General features: G+C 44.1%; 2 protein-coding genes across 2 annotated transcripts; one reads left to right on the top strand and one right to left on the bottom strand.

Annotated features, from left to right (window-relative positions):
* The first annotated feature begins 2 nt into the window (after window positions 1-2).
* Window positions 3-3513, top strand: ttc9c (tetratricopeptide repeat domain 9C). The gene is made up of 4 exons (XM_069170858.1): window positions 3-108; window positions 1056-1413; window positions 1781-1963; window positions 2977-3513. The coding sequence occupies exons 2-4, from the start codon at window positions 1077-1079 to the stop codon at window positions 3132-3134; spliced, it is 678 nt and encodes a 225-aa protein (XP_069026959.1). The 5' UTR covers window positions 3-108; window positions 1056-1076; the 3' UTR covers window positions 3135-3513.
* Window positions 2014-18631, bottom strand: LOC138211166 (nuclear pore complex protein DDB_G0274915). The gene is made up of 4 exons (XM_069170857.1): window positions 17907-18631; window positions 11346-11565; window positions 10233-10466; window positions 2014-7176 (listed from the first exon to the last, which is right to left on the bottom strand). Exons 1-4 carry the CDS (start codon window positions 18177-18179, stop codon window positions 4613-4615), a joined length of 3291 nt encoding a protein of 1096 aa, XP_069026958.1. The 5' UTR covers window positions 18180-18631; the 3' UTR covers window positions 2014-4612.
* Between the last annotated feature and the right edge of the window lie 225 nt (window positions 18632-18856).

Below are 18856 nucleotides of genomic sequence, written 5' to 3'. Positions count from 1 at the left end.
GTGAAAGTTTTTACCCGTCAGAGGAAAACAAGAAAGCGCCCGCACGGAAGCAAGCAAACATGACTGACAACCGCAAGAAGTAAGCTATCCGTTGATGATCTCTTCACGGTAAGGTGGTGCATGACAAGCTTTCCTCACATTTTAAACACACCGACCTCTAGTACAGCGTGAAGGTTATGAAAGTATGACGGCGAAGTCAGCGTGCTTAACACCTGCTAGCTCGGTTAGCTGGAGCAACAACAAAAAAAACAAAAAAAAAACTTGAACGTTTCAGTAACAGAAGAACCGTTAAAGTCCGTTAACACGTTTGTAGTCGGGACGCTTCAGCTGAGCTTCAAACTCATAAAAAAAAAAAAATACAAAAAATACAATCACAACATCGGTATGTATGTTTTCTCCACGATGTTCTTCTTTTAGCTTTATGGCAGATGGTAACCAGCGTTTCGGTGCTACGCTGGAGTTGTGACCGGGAGTCATCTCTGGTCTTTAACCACGTCAATTAATCATTATTATTAATATTGATCAGCCCGGTTTCCTTCTTTCCTCATCGGTGCTCCTATTAGTAAGTTGCCCTCACTGCGCCCGCTTCTTTTTCCCCATTTAAATAGTGTATCTAAATAATACAATGTCTAGCTCCAAAGGCTGTGTTCTTTGATGATTTATCGTTCACAATAAAATGACATTCAATCCAGCCGTGGGCTCTCAATGCATTAACAATTTGCAGCTGATTCAAGTGCCACTTAAATAAAGGAGGAGAACTGTATTTGTCTGTCTTCGTCCATTCAGACTCTAATGTAGAAACAGTAGTGTCAAATTGTTCTTCTGTTTGCACGAGTAAAGACTTTGAATCAGTCAGTCCAGACATTTATTATTATTATTATTATTATATTCCATTTCTGCCAACAGAGGCCTCTAAATCCTAGACATTGGTCCTTTAGCACCCCAGTTTGTAACTGTTTGTGTTAAAAAAAAACAAAAACAAAAAAAACAATGACTGTAAGTCCACTGTGACAATAGACAAGTTCAGTAATTTACATCTTTTTTTTCTCTCTTAGCTAATTCATATCACTACAGAGATGGAGGCTGCAGGAGCAGACAATAGTCTGCATATACAAGGGGCAGCAGCAGCAGCAGAGCCGAGCCCTCCTCGACGCCAACAGACTCCTACAAAGCCGGTTTGGGCTTCGCTAGAAGAAGCAGCCCAAATGAAAACGGAAGGAAACGCTTTCTACCGGGAGAAGAACATTCGCTCAGCCATCGGACGCTATCACCGCGCTCTGCTGGTCCTCCGAGCCCTCGACTCGGATGTGATGACGTCGTTAAAAGGGTTTGGACCGGAGGCACCGAAGCTCACATCTGAACAGGAGGCTCTACTGAGAAGCACACAAGTGGACTGCTACAACAACCTAGCTGGTACATAATAATTGTCACCATGTAAAGCCAACAACAACAACAACAAATATATATCTATATATATATATATATATACATATATATATATATATGTGTGTGTGTGTGTGTGTGTGTGTGTATATATATATATATATATATATATATATATATATATCCTTTAGCATAATCCTCTAAATGTGAGCATGGCCAACTAATAAATTATGCACATTCAATTCAGTTCATTATGAGGTTTTTTTAGGGAAATAATCATGGGACAGTTGAATATGTATACTATGTATAACATATATATCTATATATGTATATATATATATATATATATATATGTATATATATATATATATATATATATATTCTATATCTCTTTCAGCCTGTTTACTGCAGAAACAGAGTGTTGATTACACTCGTGTGCTGGACTACAGTCTGCGGGTGCTGCAGTGGCGACCCGGCAATGTGAAAGCACTCTACAGGGCAGGAGTAGCCACACTGGAGATCGGAGATGCACAGAGAGCCAAACAGTACCTCACCCAGGCCTGCAGAGAGCAGCCGAATGGTAAGAACAGAGCCAGCACATTACCATCATTCACAGAAGGTTTAGGCGACTGTGGATATAAATACTCATTTATTTATACATTGTTGAGTTTCTCTGTGCAGTCTTACAACTCGTCTGCACCAGACACATCAGCAACTTCAGTTCTCTGTCAGTGTCTACATGGGATACATCTTGGCAGCACTCAAAGCCCAGTACCACTGCAGCGTAGTTGTATGCGTAAATGTGAGGAAAATAGACGTGGGGTGTGAGAATACACTTTGGGTCAGGGCGATGCAGGTTAGGTTATAAATATCTTTTCCAACAGACGTTCAGGAGACGGATTGACAAAAAAGTATATGAAAAGAAACGTCCGGTGTAGAGAGTCATTCATATATTGATAAATTGTTGTAGATGGATGTTTGTATCAAATGACTCCTTGGTCTCCAACAGCTGTTAAACTTATTACAATTCATGTATATCGTAATTATGGTGATTCAGTTTCATATTTGATAACCGCTTAATATAGTAAAGTATCTAAAGCGGACAAAAGAACATTTCCCACCAAGATACTTTTGTATTTGAAATGTAATCCACCGCCCAACAGAGCATGATGTATTCCTCACCTCAAAGCAATAGTTGGACACTTTTGGAAATATGCTTATTGACATTCTTGTCAATAGTGCCAGCTTAGCATAAAGACTAGAAAAGAAGAAACTGTGAGCCTGACTGTCCAAATGTAACCTCTAAAGCTCACTAATTAACATGTTTTATCTCATTACCAATTAAATAAACAACATACAACTTTGGAAATGTCAAAAGGTCTTTCAGATAAAGAATCTGACACTCTGCAGATTCAGAGCAGGCTGCTGATAATGGTAATATTCACCCAAAGACACTTGACTTTGTCACAGATTTACATTAAATTTTCACAGCATAATTTAGCAGATTGTCTTCTAGTCTACTCTACATGTTTGAGCACCTGTGGGTTATAGTACGCCCTCCCAAAAGAAAACCTCTTCGTTTGTCTGTCATAGATGCCAACGTGAAGAAGCACCTGCAGAGGGCTGAGGAGAAACTAAATCGGGAGTTACAAACAGAGAAAGCCATGTATCGAGGCATGTTTTCCTCTGGCCCGAAGGACTGCTCTGGGGGAGGGATTAACCAAACCAACGGAGCTGGTGAGGGAGTTTAGCCTGCCAGCTCAAGCTGCCAAATAAAGCCTCAACTTGAGAGAGACTGTCCAATCTCACGAATGTCCACTCATCTTGAATCGCTAATGGTACCGTCTTCTTTATGTTTTGGAGCACAGGAAAGTACGAGTTGTTCATTATACAGAATACAAGAATGCAATCAGTATGAAACTAAAAATGTCGCTGCTGAAAATAGAAAGACGAGGACAGAAAAGTTAGTTTCCTAGCAACACAGAAACGAGAGAAAGTCCAGTGTTCACAAAAATGCCTCTGAAAGCTAAAGAGACTGTTCATGCACTCCTTCATGATTGCAATTGTCTGGTCTGTGATGTGAATGTTGATTTTTGTGAGTTTTCAAATAAAGTATTTTTAAAATAATAATGCCAATCTCGTGGTCATTTGTTTGTAAAATAAAAAATAAATGTGGTTATTTCCAGCACAGTACAAGTTTAGTTGATAGTATATTTTATTAGTCATAAGCCATTAGAAGCCACAAATTTATCTCAAATAATTCATCAACATTTTAATCATTTCAATATTTATTTTAAAATCCTGAGCAAAATATCAAGTTAAAGAGTATTTGCTTGGTTTTGGTCATTGTCTGGCCAATGTGATTGTACTTCAGAGGCAGTATTGCCCATAATCAAAGAGGAATAGCACATTCTCACAATAGCTATTGATCACTGAACAAGTCACAGAGCAGCATGCAGAATGAGAGTATGCACATACACATTCATACTCATGGTTACAGGAGCATTCGACCATTATGCAATGACGCTACAGCCAACATCGTGGGTTATTATACAATATTATTTTTAAATTGCGCTATTTTCCAGCCATGAAAGGATCCCAGAATAGTGTTCCTGTCGAGGCATCATATCCTTTGAAACAGCATTCATACTATGAAAAACTCCACTCAAACCCATACTAAGGAAGATTTTAAAAGGCTGGTAGTTGTTTGCAGCTCCTAAAACAAACTATTCACCCTGAAATGAACCTTAGTTTCCTTCAATTACATTTCTCTGTGGGCCGTGCTGCATCCTTCAGCACTCCTCCTTGCTACTCTTGGGGTGATCCACAGGTTATAAGACATTGTTTTTTACGCTGCAGAATGTGTTTGTTTGAGAGCAATTTTGTAGTTTGTTGTGAGGTCATAAACATCTTTAAAAATGTACAAAAACATGACTAGAATGAATAAAGAAATTGAGAACAAAATAAAAGCAGGTTTTACAGACTTTATGTGCCTGAGAGGAACTTCCATCATGTTGGTGGTGACTGTGAGGACTGGCCGATATCTTATGGCCAGTACTGTAGAACCAGTGTATCTGTCTGATCAGTCATTAAACTTAGAAAGACTGAAAAAAAAAAAAAAAAATGATGGCACTTCGTTAACATCGGATATAATATTAAGCATCACTGGTGTTTTGACTGCAACACATGGAAAATGCATCTAGTGCGATGTTCATTTATTGTACAAGTGTCACTTCTTCGATGGCTTCCGTTTCAAACTCAGGGACCTCATGGAGCCAAACACTCTCCTCCCCAAATCCCTCAGTGATCTGGAGCGCTGGAGGGGCATCCGTGGAGGAGGGGAAGGAGAAAACGAGGGGGAGGAGAGAGGGGAGAGTGAGTGGCAGCTGCCGTCTAGGCTCTGAGAGCGAGATAGGTTGAAGAGGCTGGCAGTGGAAGACAGCCGTTTGTCCTCCTCCTTCGCTCTTAGCAGTCTTACTCCGTGATCTCTGCTGATCCCCATTCCACCATGCCCCACATCCAAGGATGACACCCAGTGTGCCCGCTTTGTGGGCTCCTCACTGTGGTTCCGAGGTACCAGCAAGCCCTGGGATTCACTCCTGAACAGAGCCCTCCTAGAAAGCCTGAGGCTGGAGCTGCGCCTCTCTCCATCTTCTTTCCCCCTCCTCTTTGAGAAGATGGGGGAGTTATCTACTTTTGGCCTCTTGTCGCCACTGCTGGATGAAGTCTTCACCCTTCGGTGCTCCCTCCTCCAGCTTCCGACACTGTTCCTCCTCCAGCTGTAGCCGTACTCGGCTCTGTCCATTTCTTCCCTTTCGCTTTCAGAGTCTTTGCCCCAGAGTCGTCCCTCAAAGCCCTTCCAGAGCTTGCTGGAGGACTTCCTGGGTGTCTGGGCTGCCGTTCGCATCTTCTCCTCTTCCTCAGCCCAAGCTGAGCTGTAGTCGTCTCTCCTGGCGTAGCTGCTAACGGTGGCTGCCCTGATCAGCTTATGGGAGGCATGCTTCCCTCTGTAGAGCCCATCCCCCTCCGCCCTCTTCATCCTGCTGCTGCCGCCACTTCCTCCCCCACTCTGCCGCAGCGATCCACCTCTATGTTTGATCCCGCCATGCTCCAAAGGAGAAGTCCTGGTACTGGTGCGGGGCAGGGAGCACTGGAAGGGTGCATCCCGTCGGAAAACTGAGAGGGGGGTAGCACCCAGGGGGGAGGGCTGCAGAGGGCGTGGAGGAGAGCGACCCCTAGGGGTAGAGCGGGAGGCAGGGGAGGAGGCGGTGGAGGAGGGAAGGTCAGATGGGGAAGGGATCTGCTGGTAGTGACAGTGTGAGGAGTAATGAGGAGAGGGGAGGTGAATGGACTGGTAAGGATGTATGGGGCTGTTGGAGTGTGAGAGAGGAGGGGTGAGGCTGGACTGAGACTGTGGAGAATGGGTGACACTGAGAGACAGCTGTATTGGTCTCTGTGGATTCAGATCCGTCAGCCTCGTGTAGTCATGTGATGGATCTGTCTGGGCTGTCAGGTAAGTTTTACTGTGACCCCTCACCTCACCTGTCTGGAAGCAGTCAATATCCAGCTCCACACCTTGTTCCATCAGTCCAACCACGACAGCCTTGGATAGGCCAGAGAGGCGGGAGATCTCTCCCACCATGGGGGAGTCTTCACTGAGCTTGGGACTGGAGCTGGACTCTTGGATGAAGCTGCTGCGCTGAGAACCAGGAGCTGATCCAGCATTTGTACCAAACGCTGACTGTCCAGTCTCAGGTGGAGCACCGCTGCTCCAGTCCAATGAGCGACAGAATGACGCCGACCCAAACCCAGAAGTGGTTCCAGACCCGGAAGGGACCTCCAGGGAACTGCGGTGGCTCAGACTGCTCGGGCAAGTTGAAATTCGAGGGCGAGCTCTCATGGCTGGGGTGGGTGTAGCAGAGGACACTGACGAGGCAGAGGCAGTGGACGTTGCAGAGAAGTCACCTCTCAAAGCTCCACAGCTGCCATTTTTAGGATTGTCCCCCAGGCCGCGGCTAGAATTTAAACCGGGAGTCAGGTTCAGGTTCAGGTTGAGATGCAGATTAATGTTCAAGTCCTCTCCTGTTGCTGACGGAAGGTTTCCCAGGTTGATTGAATTCCTGGTGCCTTTTTTGCCAGTGGTGCTGAGGCTGACTCTGGCTGAGTTCCCCAACAATGACTTACAGGGTGTGATGCTTCCACCTGGCAGGGTGGAGGGTGTACTGCGGCCCTCAAAGGCAGACAGGGACTGGGTGGAGCCGTGACTTTTCCCAGGGGTACAAAGGCCTCTATGTGTGACTGGTCCAAGGGTGGCAGCTGCAGGGAGATCAGAGGTTGAGGAGGTTACACGACCGTGGTACTGGCGAGCCAGCCGAGAGATGTACTGCTCCAACTGGGTGAAGGAGGCCTGCGTGGGGGGCTGCTGAGGCTGGAGAGGCAGATCTGCGTTGTTGTTTGACTCTCGTGGTTCATCATTCTGGGGTCCTTCAGGGCTCGCAGAGGCTGATTGCTCCTGATTCTGGGAGGTGAAGAGGGGGCTCTGGAGGGCAACGGCATGCAGTGGGCTTGGATAGGAGTACACCTCTTTGGTCCGACGGGACACCAGGTCCGTGCAGTAGCGGGGATCCAGCTGGGGTTTTGTATGGAGGGTGGAGGTGGAGCCAGAGGAGGAAGAGGAAGAGGAAGAGGAAGCAGGGTCGAGAAGCGGGAGGAGTGAGGAAATCAGGGAGTAACCGAACCCTGAGCAGAGGTCAGATAGAAAGCTCAGACCAGTTGGTTCAAGATTACTTGGCACTGTAAGATAGACAAGATAAGAAGAATTTCAGACAAAACATTTTTTTACTGGAGCCCGAGCAGCGATGGTGCGAAAGCCCTATTGTTATTCAAGCGATTATTATTAATCTCCGTAAACAACAGCATTTTTGGAGGCTTTATCATACTCAAAAACTCATGAAAGTTGGTACACGCTTGACTCCTGGCGAAAAATTTAGTATTTTAGTGGAGTCGCGAGTGGGCGTGGCCAAGTGGCTCGCTAGCGCCCCCTACACAGATGCCCCGGCGGCTACATTTATCGACATGCACGAAATTCGGTGGACATGTGTCACACTTAGATGAACAAAAAAGTTACATTGCACTATTACGTCAACTCAACAGGAACCATTTTGAATTTAGTTGCCATTTTTGCCGATTCACACGTGTTGTACTTTAACAAACTCCTCCTAGGGATTTTGTCGGATCGACTTGAAATTTTGTCAGTGCACTGTTAACATGTTTGGGATTAAAAGTTAGCAAAAGAATTTGTTTTCGTCGATGGGTGTGCCCATGGCGTGGCGGCCATTTTGAGCATCTCGCCATGAAACTACAAATTGCTGTAAATCTTATGTACATGTATGATAATAGTCTGGCCCTGAACACACCTGTATGGTAATATTTGCTTATAGTCATAGCGCCACCTGCTGGCAACAGGAAATGACACTTTTCATACTCTCACATGCTACGTCGAGCTGGTTGATCACATGAACCTAAAGTCGGGTCAGAATAGCCTTAACATGTGGTTGATGATATATTGAGAAGTTAGTTCGACTTCGTCAAAGGACGTCACCAATGGCGATGCGGCAATGTGACGCATACATCCGGGGTGGTGAGACGATACATCTGATATGTGTTTTGCGCGTGGGCGTGGCCAAATGGCTCGATAGGGCCCCCTAAACTGCAGCCCCGGCTCCTAGTTTAACCTACATGTACCAAATTTGTTGGATGTGTATAACACCGAGATGTACAAAAAAATGTCTCTTGGCATCATGACCTCAACTAAACAGGTCACCAGTTTTGGCTTTTCACACGTGGTGTATTTTAACGAACTCCTACAGATTTCATCGGACCAACTTGCAATTTTGTTTCTCTTATCTTAACACCTGAGATGAAAAGTTATCAAAAGATTTTGTTTTCGTCAATTGGTGTGCCCGTGGCGTGGCAGCCATTTTGAGCGTCTTGCCATGAAATTACAAGTGACTGCAACTTTTATGTACATATTCCAATCTTCCTCAAACATTACATCTCTGATAACAGTCCCACCCTGAAGACACCTGTATGGTAATATTCGCTAATAGTCATAGCGCCCCCTGCTGGCAACAAAGAAAAACTCATGAAAGTTGGTACACGCGTCTCTCCTGGCAAACAATTTTATATTTTAGTGGAGTTACAAGTGGGCGTGGCCTAAAGGCTCGCTAGTGCCTCCTAAACAGATGCTCCAGTGGCTACATTTACCTAAATGCACGAAAGTCGGTGGACGTGTATCACACCGAGACATACAAAAAAATTCCAATGCACCATTACGTCAACTCAATAGGAATTCCGCCATTTTGAATTTAGTCGCCATGACAAAGGGGGGAATTGAATCCCTAATCTTCTTGCTGAGAGGCAACAGTGCTAACCACTGCACCAACCACTGCACCACCAATCTTCCCAGGAGATACTATGCAATGTGACAAATTTTTGGCTTACTGCAACCTATAACTACCTTCCACAAATATTCATTCAAATGTGACCAAAATTGCCGCAGACATTCTTTGGATAGTAGATATACATGTTTTCAAAGGGGTCTGCAGTGATATTAAATATGTTCCTGTAATGTTTCAACTTCACTAAAAGTTGAATCATCATCAACAGGCCAAGGTGGAATTTGAACCAACCTTGGTTGAATCTAGAAGTAGAATCTTTTACCTGTTGAGTTAACCAGACTGTCGGTTGAGTCACTGGAAGCTCTGAGTGAACTCCGTGAAACACTTTCTCCGCCACGAGTAGTTCTGAAAATAGTCCAGCGGTCTACGACGCTGCTTCAGAGCTGCAAACGACCTCATGAGGACACTCAAGGTCATCCACACAGTTCACAGAGGGTGAGTCCCTCTAAAGGTAAGCCACACGTTTCATGGAGGGCGAGTCCCTCTAAGGGTAAGCCACATGGTTTCGGGTTTGCCGGTTTCGGGTTTGTGTTGTAAATGCAGTCATACTAATACCAAACCAAAGGTCAATAATACAAAACAAAATAACAACTCAAATACAAGTCAATAACAAAAAATAAAGGGTGTGTCTTCTTGGATTTCTGTCTGAACTACCACAAACTTTATCCCCCCAATCCCATTAATACATTTTAATGCTATGGTATGAATTTTTTTTCATAATTTGGACAACATGTTTTGGAAGTCATGCTATAGTATGACACAGTGGTGCAGTGGTTAGAACAGTTGCCTCACAGTGAGAAGTAACTGGGTTCGATCCCCACTTGAGGCATGCATGTCAGTCATACTCTAAAAAGTGATAAAAAAAAAAATAAAAAGACGTAGCATGTCGTCCAAAAAGTGACCCAAAATAAATTTTTGTATATAGTATAGCTAGGGCGATGCAGTTAAGTTTGATGTTTCTCCGTGACACAGGAAGTTGATGTTTTACGTCAAACGATGCTCCAAACCTTACGCAACTTGTGTCAGGCACCAACTTTCATGAGTTTTTGAAGATGTTAAAGCTGCCAAAAAAAGGCAACTTTTTTTAAAGAAGAATTAGGAACGAGATTGAGAAAATGTTTTAAACTGCAAGCGGTAATATGCGGACCCTCGCGTGGTGCACGTCGGGGAGCCGGCGGCCCTGACCCACTGGATCCCCGACGTGCAGCGTGCGAGGACCATTATATCACTGCTTGCAGTTTTAATTTTGGATTCTAATTCACTAGATATTTGTTTATTTATGTATCCAGACAGAAGACCTTTGCCAAAACAATGCTTTGACCCATCTTCAGTTGACCTTTCTGAACCAAGTGACTGCTGGACATGGATCTCTTGCCTACACCAGCTCACCTGACACTGGTGTCTCTTCTGTTGGTTCAGCATCTTCCTGGCTGCTTTGGAGCTCAGCCTGCTGCAGCTGCACCGCACCTTCTGACCACAGGATGTCAGTGTTGTCCGCAGACACAGGAACCTGCTCCCACGGCTTCAGGGGTCTGGCAGGTGGCACCGGTCCCCCGTGAGCTGCATCACTGGACACTGAGTAGCAAGAGTCTGAGAGAGAGCTCCCGCTCACTGAATAGAAACCTTGACAAAAGAAATTCAGGGCACACATGAGTCGTATAAGCGACAAGACACCAGCAGGTTCTGTCAAATGCTGGCCAGGACATATAGCTACCTTGAGTCCTGACTTCTCTGGTTGTCATGTAATATGCTGTCTGTTAGGTCATCTGTATTATTATTGACTCTGTATATCAGGAAGACACTCACTCCTGAGCATACTCGTATTTTTTGTTTTTACTGATTTCTCTTTTTCTTCTTTCGTGGACTGCTCACAATGGCCTCCGTATTTAAGGTATCTCCAATGTCACTAGTTAAGTTGAATTTAGTTTTAAAAATGATAAAATAGGAGAATACAAATGGATGTCATAAATGCTACTGTCTTGTTATCTGCTCCTGCACATTTCACCTTTAAGTTTTACGCTGCCTTTTCGAAACAGCTCTGTCCTGTTAGTTTAGACGTCTAAATGTGTAGTTTGTAAGGCCAGTAAAAACTAGCTAAACAAATACAAGACATCGCCTACAGAAACTCAAACTTCATTAAAATTCCAGGAGAAAGGCGTCACAGTGCTGTATCACTGCTACATTTTTACAGTTTTCAGAAAAGAAAGTAAATAATAGTTTTAAAAAGTGAGTACATGCCAGAGAAAGAAATGCTTCTCGAGGCACAGGGAGCAGAGGCTGGATAAGAGTTGTACAAGAAAGTCAGAAAAGTTGACAGATGGAGAAAGAATGAGTCAGTGCCAAGTCACATAGAGTGCAAGCAAACACCAGTAAAAAAAAGAGTGCGGTTAATGTTTAATGGGAAATCGCTCAAGGTGAGCTATAGTTGTATTAGAAGGTGACAAACTGTTGGCCATTGCATAGGTCAGTGCTGCTATCACACTAGTCTTTAGTTGTATTTACCTGAACTAGGTCTGGAGTCACTGTCCAGGTGGACCACACCACTGAGGTCCAGGGTTGGGGGAGAGAGAAGGTCAGAGGGGGCGTCCCAGGACAGCGTAGACCAGCGAGAGTTACTCCCCCTGCCAGATGAGAGGTGGGCTGTCCCATCCCCTGAATTACTGCTGCTGTCCTCTGGGCTGGTCTGACAGGGCAGTACCATTGTATCTGAGGGAGAGGGAGCCTGAAAAAAAAGTTATAATACAGAGCTGAGTAAAATTATGAATGCTACTTTAGGAGAGAAATCAAAAATAACACACAGGTTCTTTACATGAGGTTTAAAGTAGAGTGCAATAGAACCAAGACAACATGGAATATTATCAAGTGACTCTGCTGCTAGCAAGAGACTGAGCACCAAAATCTCAGTTTTATCTTCAGTTAGACTGAGACAATTTTGAGAAAGGCAAGTTTCAAAATTGGTCCAACAAGTCATTAAAGAATTACAGAGGAACCAGTCAGGTTTAGAGGTAGGCATAACTATCATCAGCATAGAGGTGATAGGCAATATTGTGAGTTTTAAAGGTAGACCGAAGAGGCAGCATATATAATGAAAACAGAAGTGGACCTAAAATGGACCCTTGAGGTACCCCACAGGTAAAAGGGGCAGACTGAGAGGAGTAGTCACCAATGCTAACTGCAAATGATGTGTCAGTCAGATAGGATTTAAATTAGTTTCAAGCAGTGCCGTAGATGCTGATGTACTGCTTAGAAATATACTTTATCAGGCCTCACACGATGAAAAGGCTTGGAACTACTGGGTCAGTCTTAACATGTTCTTTTTTATTTTATGTATAATTTTTTTAAATGTAAAATCTTAATCTGAAAACAAACAGTAACTACAGCTGTTGGATAACAGTAATGGAGTAAAAACTACAATGTGGAATCCTGTAAAATAGAAGTTAGTAGTATCAAGTGGAAATTTGTACATAAAAGTAGTTGAATAAATGTCCTTATACTTTCCATGAAACTGATGCTTAAAAAATCGCAACTCTTTGACCCTCTGCATGTCTTTGCCAGAGCAGACACAATTAGATCCATGTGAGGAGAAATGTAAAACTGCACATCCATGATATAATTTACCAGGCACACGCTCTGATGATGTCACACCACACTTCCCAGAACAGCCAGGAATGAGGCCCCACACACCCCCACACAACAACAAGAATAACAATCGCCCTGACAACTTAGCAAAGTGCCTCCATTTCCCAGATTAGTGAGTGCTCGGTAGAGTAAACCCCCTCCTCCAATTATCCTCCAAATCCCCAACCCATCCCTCCAGGACAGCAGCCAAGAGCCCCTGCATTAGTCCGATCGAGCCCAGACAACAGAAACACTGTGAGTGGCGCTGATCAATCCTCTTGTTACTGAGGAAACAATACAGGTAGTGACTCACTGCTGGGTGGCAGCAGAGGAGGGGGATTCAGAAGATAATAGGAGAAGACAGATGACGTAACAAAGAGGGCAGAAAGGAAAGGGGGGATGGACTGAGGAGGAAAGACGAAAGGAAGGAAAGAAAAAGTGGGTGAAAGAGTTTTAGACTTTGACCCGTCTTCGGCTTATCTCCTCTCTCTCCCCTCAGCTCTGTGAAATCCCGTCCCCTGCTTATTTTTTCCCCAGTGAGTCTACAGTGAGTCGTGGCTGAGTGGGTGACCAAAACCAGTGAGAGGGACAAAAAAAGAGACAGAAATGAGAGAGTGAGTCACGGAGTGAGTGAGGGCGGTGAGGAGGGGGTGAGCGGTTGCCGGGTGAGAGAGAAGGGCATCTTGAAGGACCCCCACCTCCCCCACACTCCCCTTGACAAATAATCCCCCCCTCCCGCTTCTATAATATCCTTCGAGCCAGCCGCCCCCTACTCACCATAGCTACAGCTGCTCGCTCTCTAACTCTCGCTCGCTTCTCCTCCCACACAAGACCCACAACAGCACAACAGGCGCGGCAAAATATTTAACTCATCCTCAGCCTGAACACACAGTCAAGGGCTTAACACGAGTTTCTAATTCCGTCTACTGAAAGAAGTGAAATAACCCTTTATGAAGTCCCTTGAATGTGTACATATCTGCAAGAATCCACCTCCATATTGTCCCTCAACAGCATAATGCACTGCACATTACAGGATATAATGTTACACAGTGACCAGTGCATGATCAAATCATAGGAGACCGACAGAGCAGGGTGGGGGTCTGTAATATGATAGCCCTTCCTGTGTGGGAGAAGAGCAGCCCCTCTGGAACAACATGAGGAAAATGTATGGGTCGATTGGATAATAATGCTACAGTGGCCGCAGCTGCACACGCAGGACACCTCTCTTGATAGGCACATTATGTCATTGCAGCGGTTGCCATGATGAGGCAGAGTAATTTGGTCAAACAGTGCAGGACAGAGCAAGTGTTTGATGAGAGGTACTTGTTCATTCAAACACGGCGCAGTATTTATCGTTTCATGCATTATTAATCTGCAATTGAAATTTAAAGACAGCCCACGCTGTGTTTCCTCTTCTCTGAGTTAGAGTGATGTGCTCCAGCTTTTCTGCAACATTCTTGTGGATGTTTCACAGCGCACAAAAGTATCAACATTACAGACTTTAGCTGTGAGCTCAGAAAGATCCCGAGGCAAACAGAGAGACAAAAGCTGTCTCACTCCACAAGTTGAGGTAATGGCTCTCCATGTAAGATGATGCTTTCCAGTGCTAAACCTAATTTGATGACAGACTGACTTCAGCATAGCACACACGGCAGTGCTTAGGGCTGCATCTGGCAATTATCTAACTCATTTTCTTAATTAATTGATTAGCTGTTTGGTCTATAAACATCCAAAATCAATGAAATTACATATTTCAGTTTCATGAAGACTAAAGTAATGTCCTCAGGTGCTGTTTTTTGTCCAAAGATATTCAGTTTACTACAGTCTGATATGGGGCTGCAGATAATAATTATTTTCATTAGTGAGTAATTGATCAGCTGCTTAGTCTTTAAAATGTCAGAAAATGATGGAAAATGTCAGTTTCCCAAAGCCCAAAGAGAAGTCTAAAATGTATTGTTTTGTCCCGACAAACAGTCCAGAACAAAAAGATATTCAGTTCATAATCATGGAGAACTAAAGGTACCAGAAAATATTCACATTAATGGAATCAGAGGATTTTATCATATTTTTAATTTAAGAAATTACTAAAAATTATTAATCTATTGCCAAAATAGTTGGAAATCTAGTTTTTGTCTTTTAGGTCATTGATCAATCAACTAATGTTGCAGCTCTAGAGTTAAGACAAGAAAAAGCAGCCGATTTTAACATCTGATAAGCTGAATGCTCGAAAATGTCAGAAAAGATGTTGATAATCAAAATAGCTGCTGGTTAAATTCATGTCAATCGATTAATTTTTGCAGGTCAGTGAATCGAGACAATCTCTGCAACATATTCCCTCCTTCTCCCACTCCTGTCCTGTCCTCTGTGTAGTATCTTCAGCGAAGACACACTGAATTGCAACAGTGAGGATTCCACCAACACCAACCGACATCCAGTTTCCTTCTCGTTTGTACAACATTATGCAGAATATTTAATTTTAAGAAGTTCAGTTAGGATGCAATAAATCAAAGCTCGTTCTATTTCTAAAAACATATTGCATAAAACTGAATTATTTACAATATAAATGCAAATTTAATGTCTTTTCAAGCCTTGCCGCCTTATTTTTGAACAGATGTAATTATTTTGTTCATAAACCTGCGTGCTTCACAGATGCTGAATCAAGTCACGTGATCATTTTAATCTGCATTTTTCCATCACAGATGACATCATACACTCATAATCCTGACCTGCCAGATATGGATTTGCTCAGTGATAACTTCTGTCCTCTCTCTCTGCTAGTAAAGAAAAGGTGAATCACATTTCAAGAGTTTAATTGCAAAATGAAAAAAAAAAAAGAAAAAAAATGTGTTGAAGCAGAGCGCATTGTTATGAGTCACCAAATCCTCAGTTTACAAGATAGTTATATTTATAAAAGCAGACAAATCTGTATTTTTCAAAGCAAATTAAATGAATAATAAATATAATGCTATTGTAAGTGAATCTTTACCTCGATTCTAGTAAATAAAACAGCAGGTTTCCACTTATTTCTCTTGTTCTCTCCACAGCTGCTGCACAGTTGAAACTAGATGAGGTCACTTTTGCAACAACAGGAACAGCAATTTGTTTGCATTGATTTGCAAATGTTGTGTGTTTGTCGGCGAAGGCTGGCAAAGGGCAGCGTGCCAGCGTGCTCTGCTACACCGGCAGCTCCCTTCAGAGGTGAGAATGAGCAATGCTGCTTGGCCTCTCCACAGGATCTCTCAGCACCACAGGGGGAACTACAGAGGAGATGTTGACAGGTGGGCGGTGAGGAAGGCGGCACATCCATGCAGTCTCAGACGGGACTGCAATTTTTGTCCCTGCACTGATAAAAAACGATTCACGACTTCAAGTGTCTCTGCTGCGGCCTATTCAGTGGTATGATTTCATATTATTTTGCCAAATAAACACACCATTCTGCAAAGATGACCTCAGCTGTAGCCTGGTTAAAACAGAACATGTATTAATATGCCGCAGGGTGCTGAGTAATACCACACACTGGTATCAAGAACAAAGTGTAATCACAGTTTGTGCAAAGCATTTTTTGCTTTCTCAGAATAACACTGAAATGTTATCAATGTAGCCAGTTTCATATCCAAAACCGAAAAAAAAAAAAAACAGCAGTGTCACTGTTTTATCAAATCTGGAAATGTTCCACAGATAATCCATGACAAATTGATCTGGAGTGAAACAACATGCAGCAGTGCACTTGAGATCTAAAAGAAAACAAGTCTGCACCACTGCACAGAATCTCTGACGATAGTTTGATCTTCTTGTACAAAATCGCTGCAGGACAGAAGGTCCTTTCATTAAACTAGGCCATCTATGCCATGGAAAGTTGCTGGTTTAAAATTAGTGTCGTATGACCACTGAAAAAGGGGCTGTAGCATTCCCTAGACCTGCAACTCATGATTAGTTTCATTATTGATTAATCTGTTTACCAGAACATGTTTGGCAATCCAGCCTTGAAAACATGACAGAATCCACTTATCAATTGACCCTTTCAGCTCAAAATCCAACCTGACCCCTTCATGTCACAGGTTTGTCAGGTCTGGAAATGATCCAATGACAATCTGCACAAGATTTATTTCATACAAAATTACACAGCACCACACTTGCAATGCAGTGAATCCAAACATAAAAAAAGTCCATTTCAGATTATTTCAGCTTCTTTTTGATGATGTTTTGGTATTTAAAATTCTATTTAACTGCTGAAAAGAGGATAATTAAATATTTCTAAAATTGAAATTAACCATTATTTTCATTATTCATCTATCCAATCTTCAGATTGCTTGTCTTGCCCAACCAACAACCCAAAATGAAATTATATTTAGTTTATTATCACAAAAGACAAACTAAATCAGCAAATCCCCATTAAGAACCTGCAGCTACAGGATATTATTAAAAATACTTGTGTTTCTGTTAATCCTCTAATTGATATTTTTTTTTTTTTAGTTTTCCCTGTTTCTGTTATATTTTGGTATTTTCATGTCAATTCCCATTTCAGATTCAGGCATTTCTAACCTGCTGGGTGCACCCAAATTCACCTTTATCCTCTCATTTTCAGCAGGTGTTTATAACTTCATGAGGTTCAAATTCGGCTCATGTTCTCAAATAATGGACCAGAGCAGCTACATTCTCAGTATTCAGGCCTCAGGATGGGACCAGTTCACACCCTGTCCTCCTTTATTACATGTCAACCCACATTCTCAACACAAAAAGACCTGCGTATCCATTTCTGGGAAACTTTGGGAAATGTGTTGCTTTCTGGATGTGTGTGTGTGTGTGTGTGTGTGTGTGTGTGTGTGTGTGTGTGTGTGTGTGTGTGTGTGTGTGTGTTTGAAGGCAGCCTCAGCTCAAACACCCTCACCCTCTTTGGGTTGGTCCCACAGGATCATTAAGGATTTTCGCAGTAAAAGACCAAAACTTAACTTTTTAGACAGAGTGATGGAGTAAACCTTCATATTGTGATCAGAATAATTTGAAGGCAAACTGTGAGCCACAGTGACCTTTAGAGCCGATGAGCTTACCGGCCGGAGCCAAAAAAAAAAAAAAGGCAGCAGTGCCTGGTTGTGTGTTAATGCCTACACCTGATTTTAGCACCTCTATCCCGACACATCTTCCTGTTTAACCTTGAGGCAGGGCACAGAGCCAGACAGTAGCTGGTCCTGGATCCCTGACCTCAATGACATTTGCTCCATATGACGGCCACACACTGCTGCTGCTGCTCAGACGGTCTCTGGCATCATCTCAATCAATTGGGAATTCAGCCCTCGGCACAGCCATGCGCCGCCAGGCAGCGATAAAATCTGTCTAGTGAGCCGTAGAGGGACGGCTTGTTGGCAGATCACCATCATCCCGCATCCATATTTAATAATCTTGTCATGTAGAGATCCGGGCAACGAGCTGACAGACGCACTAACTGACCTGTTGCCTGCGGGATGTCGCAGAGCCATGCTCGGCATCCGAGGCGGCGCTCTCCGGGGTTCCGCTCCCCTCCTCCGTGGCTTGTGGCTCCACGGCGTTGTCGGCGGCAGACGCTCGGTCCTCCAGAGCGGCGTCCACCATCTCCAAGTGTTTGCACCTGAGCACCTCCAGCTCCAGCACACCGGCCAGCGTCGCTTTGAGGCGCTCTCCGATGCGAACGCGCTCGGTGCCCGACCAAAGCGAGTTCACGCAGCCGCCGCGGCGGGCGGCCATCCTTGTCAGGGTGCCCGGCAGGGGGAACCGCGGCGCACCGCTGACCACCACTCAGATACCGTGCAACGGATGAGAGGAATGAATGGGCTAGGGTCCTGCACCAGGTAGAGCAACACAGGTCCGGAGGAGCGATACAATCATAGCAGTGGCCTGAATGAACGCAACATTAAAGAGAGTGTAATCCTGTCCATCTGTGCCGTGCCGTGCCATGCAGCCCACCGCTTCAGGCAGCCCTGCTGACTGGCACGAGACCAGAATTAATGAATCCAGCGGCAGACTGAGGAAACATCATTCAGCCGCGTCTCATCTTCATCCAGGCTGGATTTCCTGTTGACATTGTCCTTTCTTTCTGTCACTCACGCGTTTGTCGGTCCGGTGAAGCGACCACGGTGCTGGAATCCGTGCGCTGCGTCCCCAATGAGACAATGCAACAGACAGACTGAGGGTGATAGCGTTACATGTGGTAGCGGGCAGCAGAGAGGAGGAGCCACTGCGCCCGAGATGTGCTACGATTGGACGGCCAAGTTTTTCGAATGGACGCGTGACAAATCCCTCGGCTGTCCAACTTCGGTGTGCAGGACACAGCAGGCGACAAAATAAATAATGACTGTCGGTCCCTCACGAGTAACCAAGTAGGCTGTATTTCCTGTGGTACAGTTTTTAGGTAGGCCTGCTTG

This window comes from Embiotoca jacksoni, unplaced genomic scaffold (genome assembly GCF_022577435.1).
Source record: "Embiotoca jacksoni isolate LCO1_2020_lvr unplaced genomic scaffold, fEmbJac1.0.p SCAF_5, whole genome shotgun sequence".
NCBI classification, from domain to species: domain Eukaryota; kingdom Metazoa; phylum Chordata; class Actinopteri; family Embiotocidae; genus Embiotoca; species Embiotoca jacksoni.
This window is presented reverse-complemented; position numbering and strand designations above follow the sequence as displayed.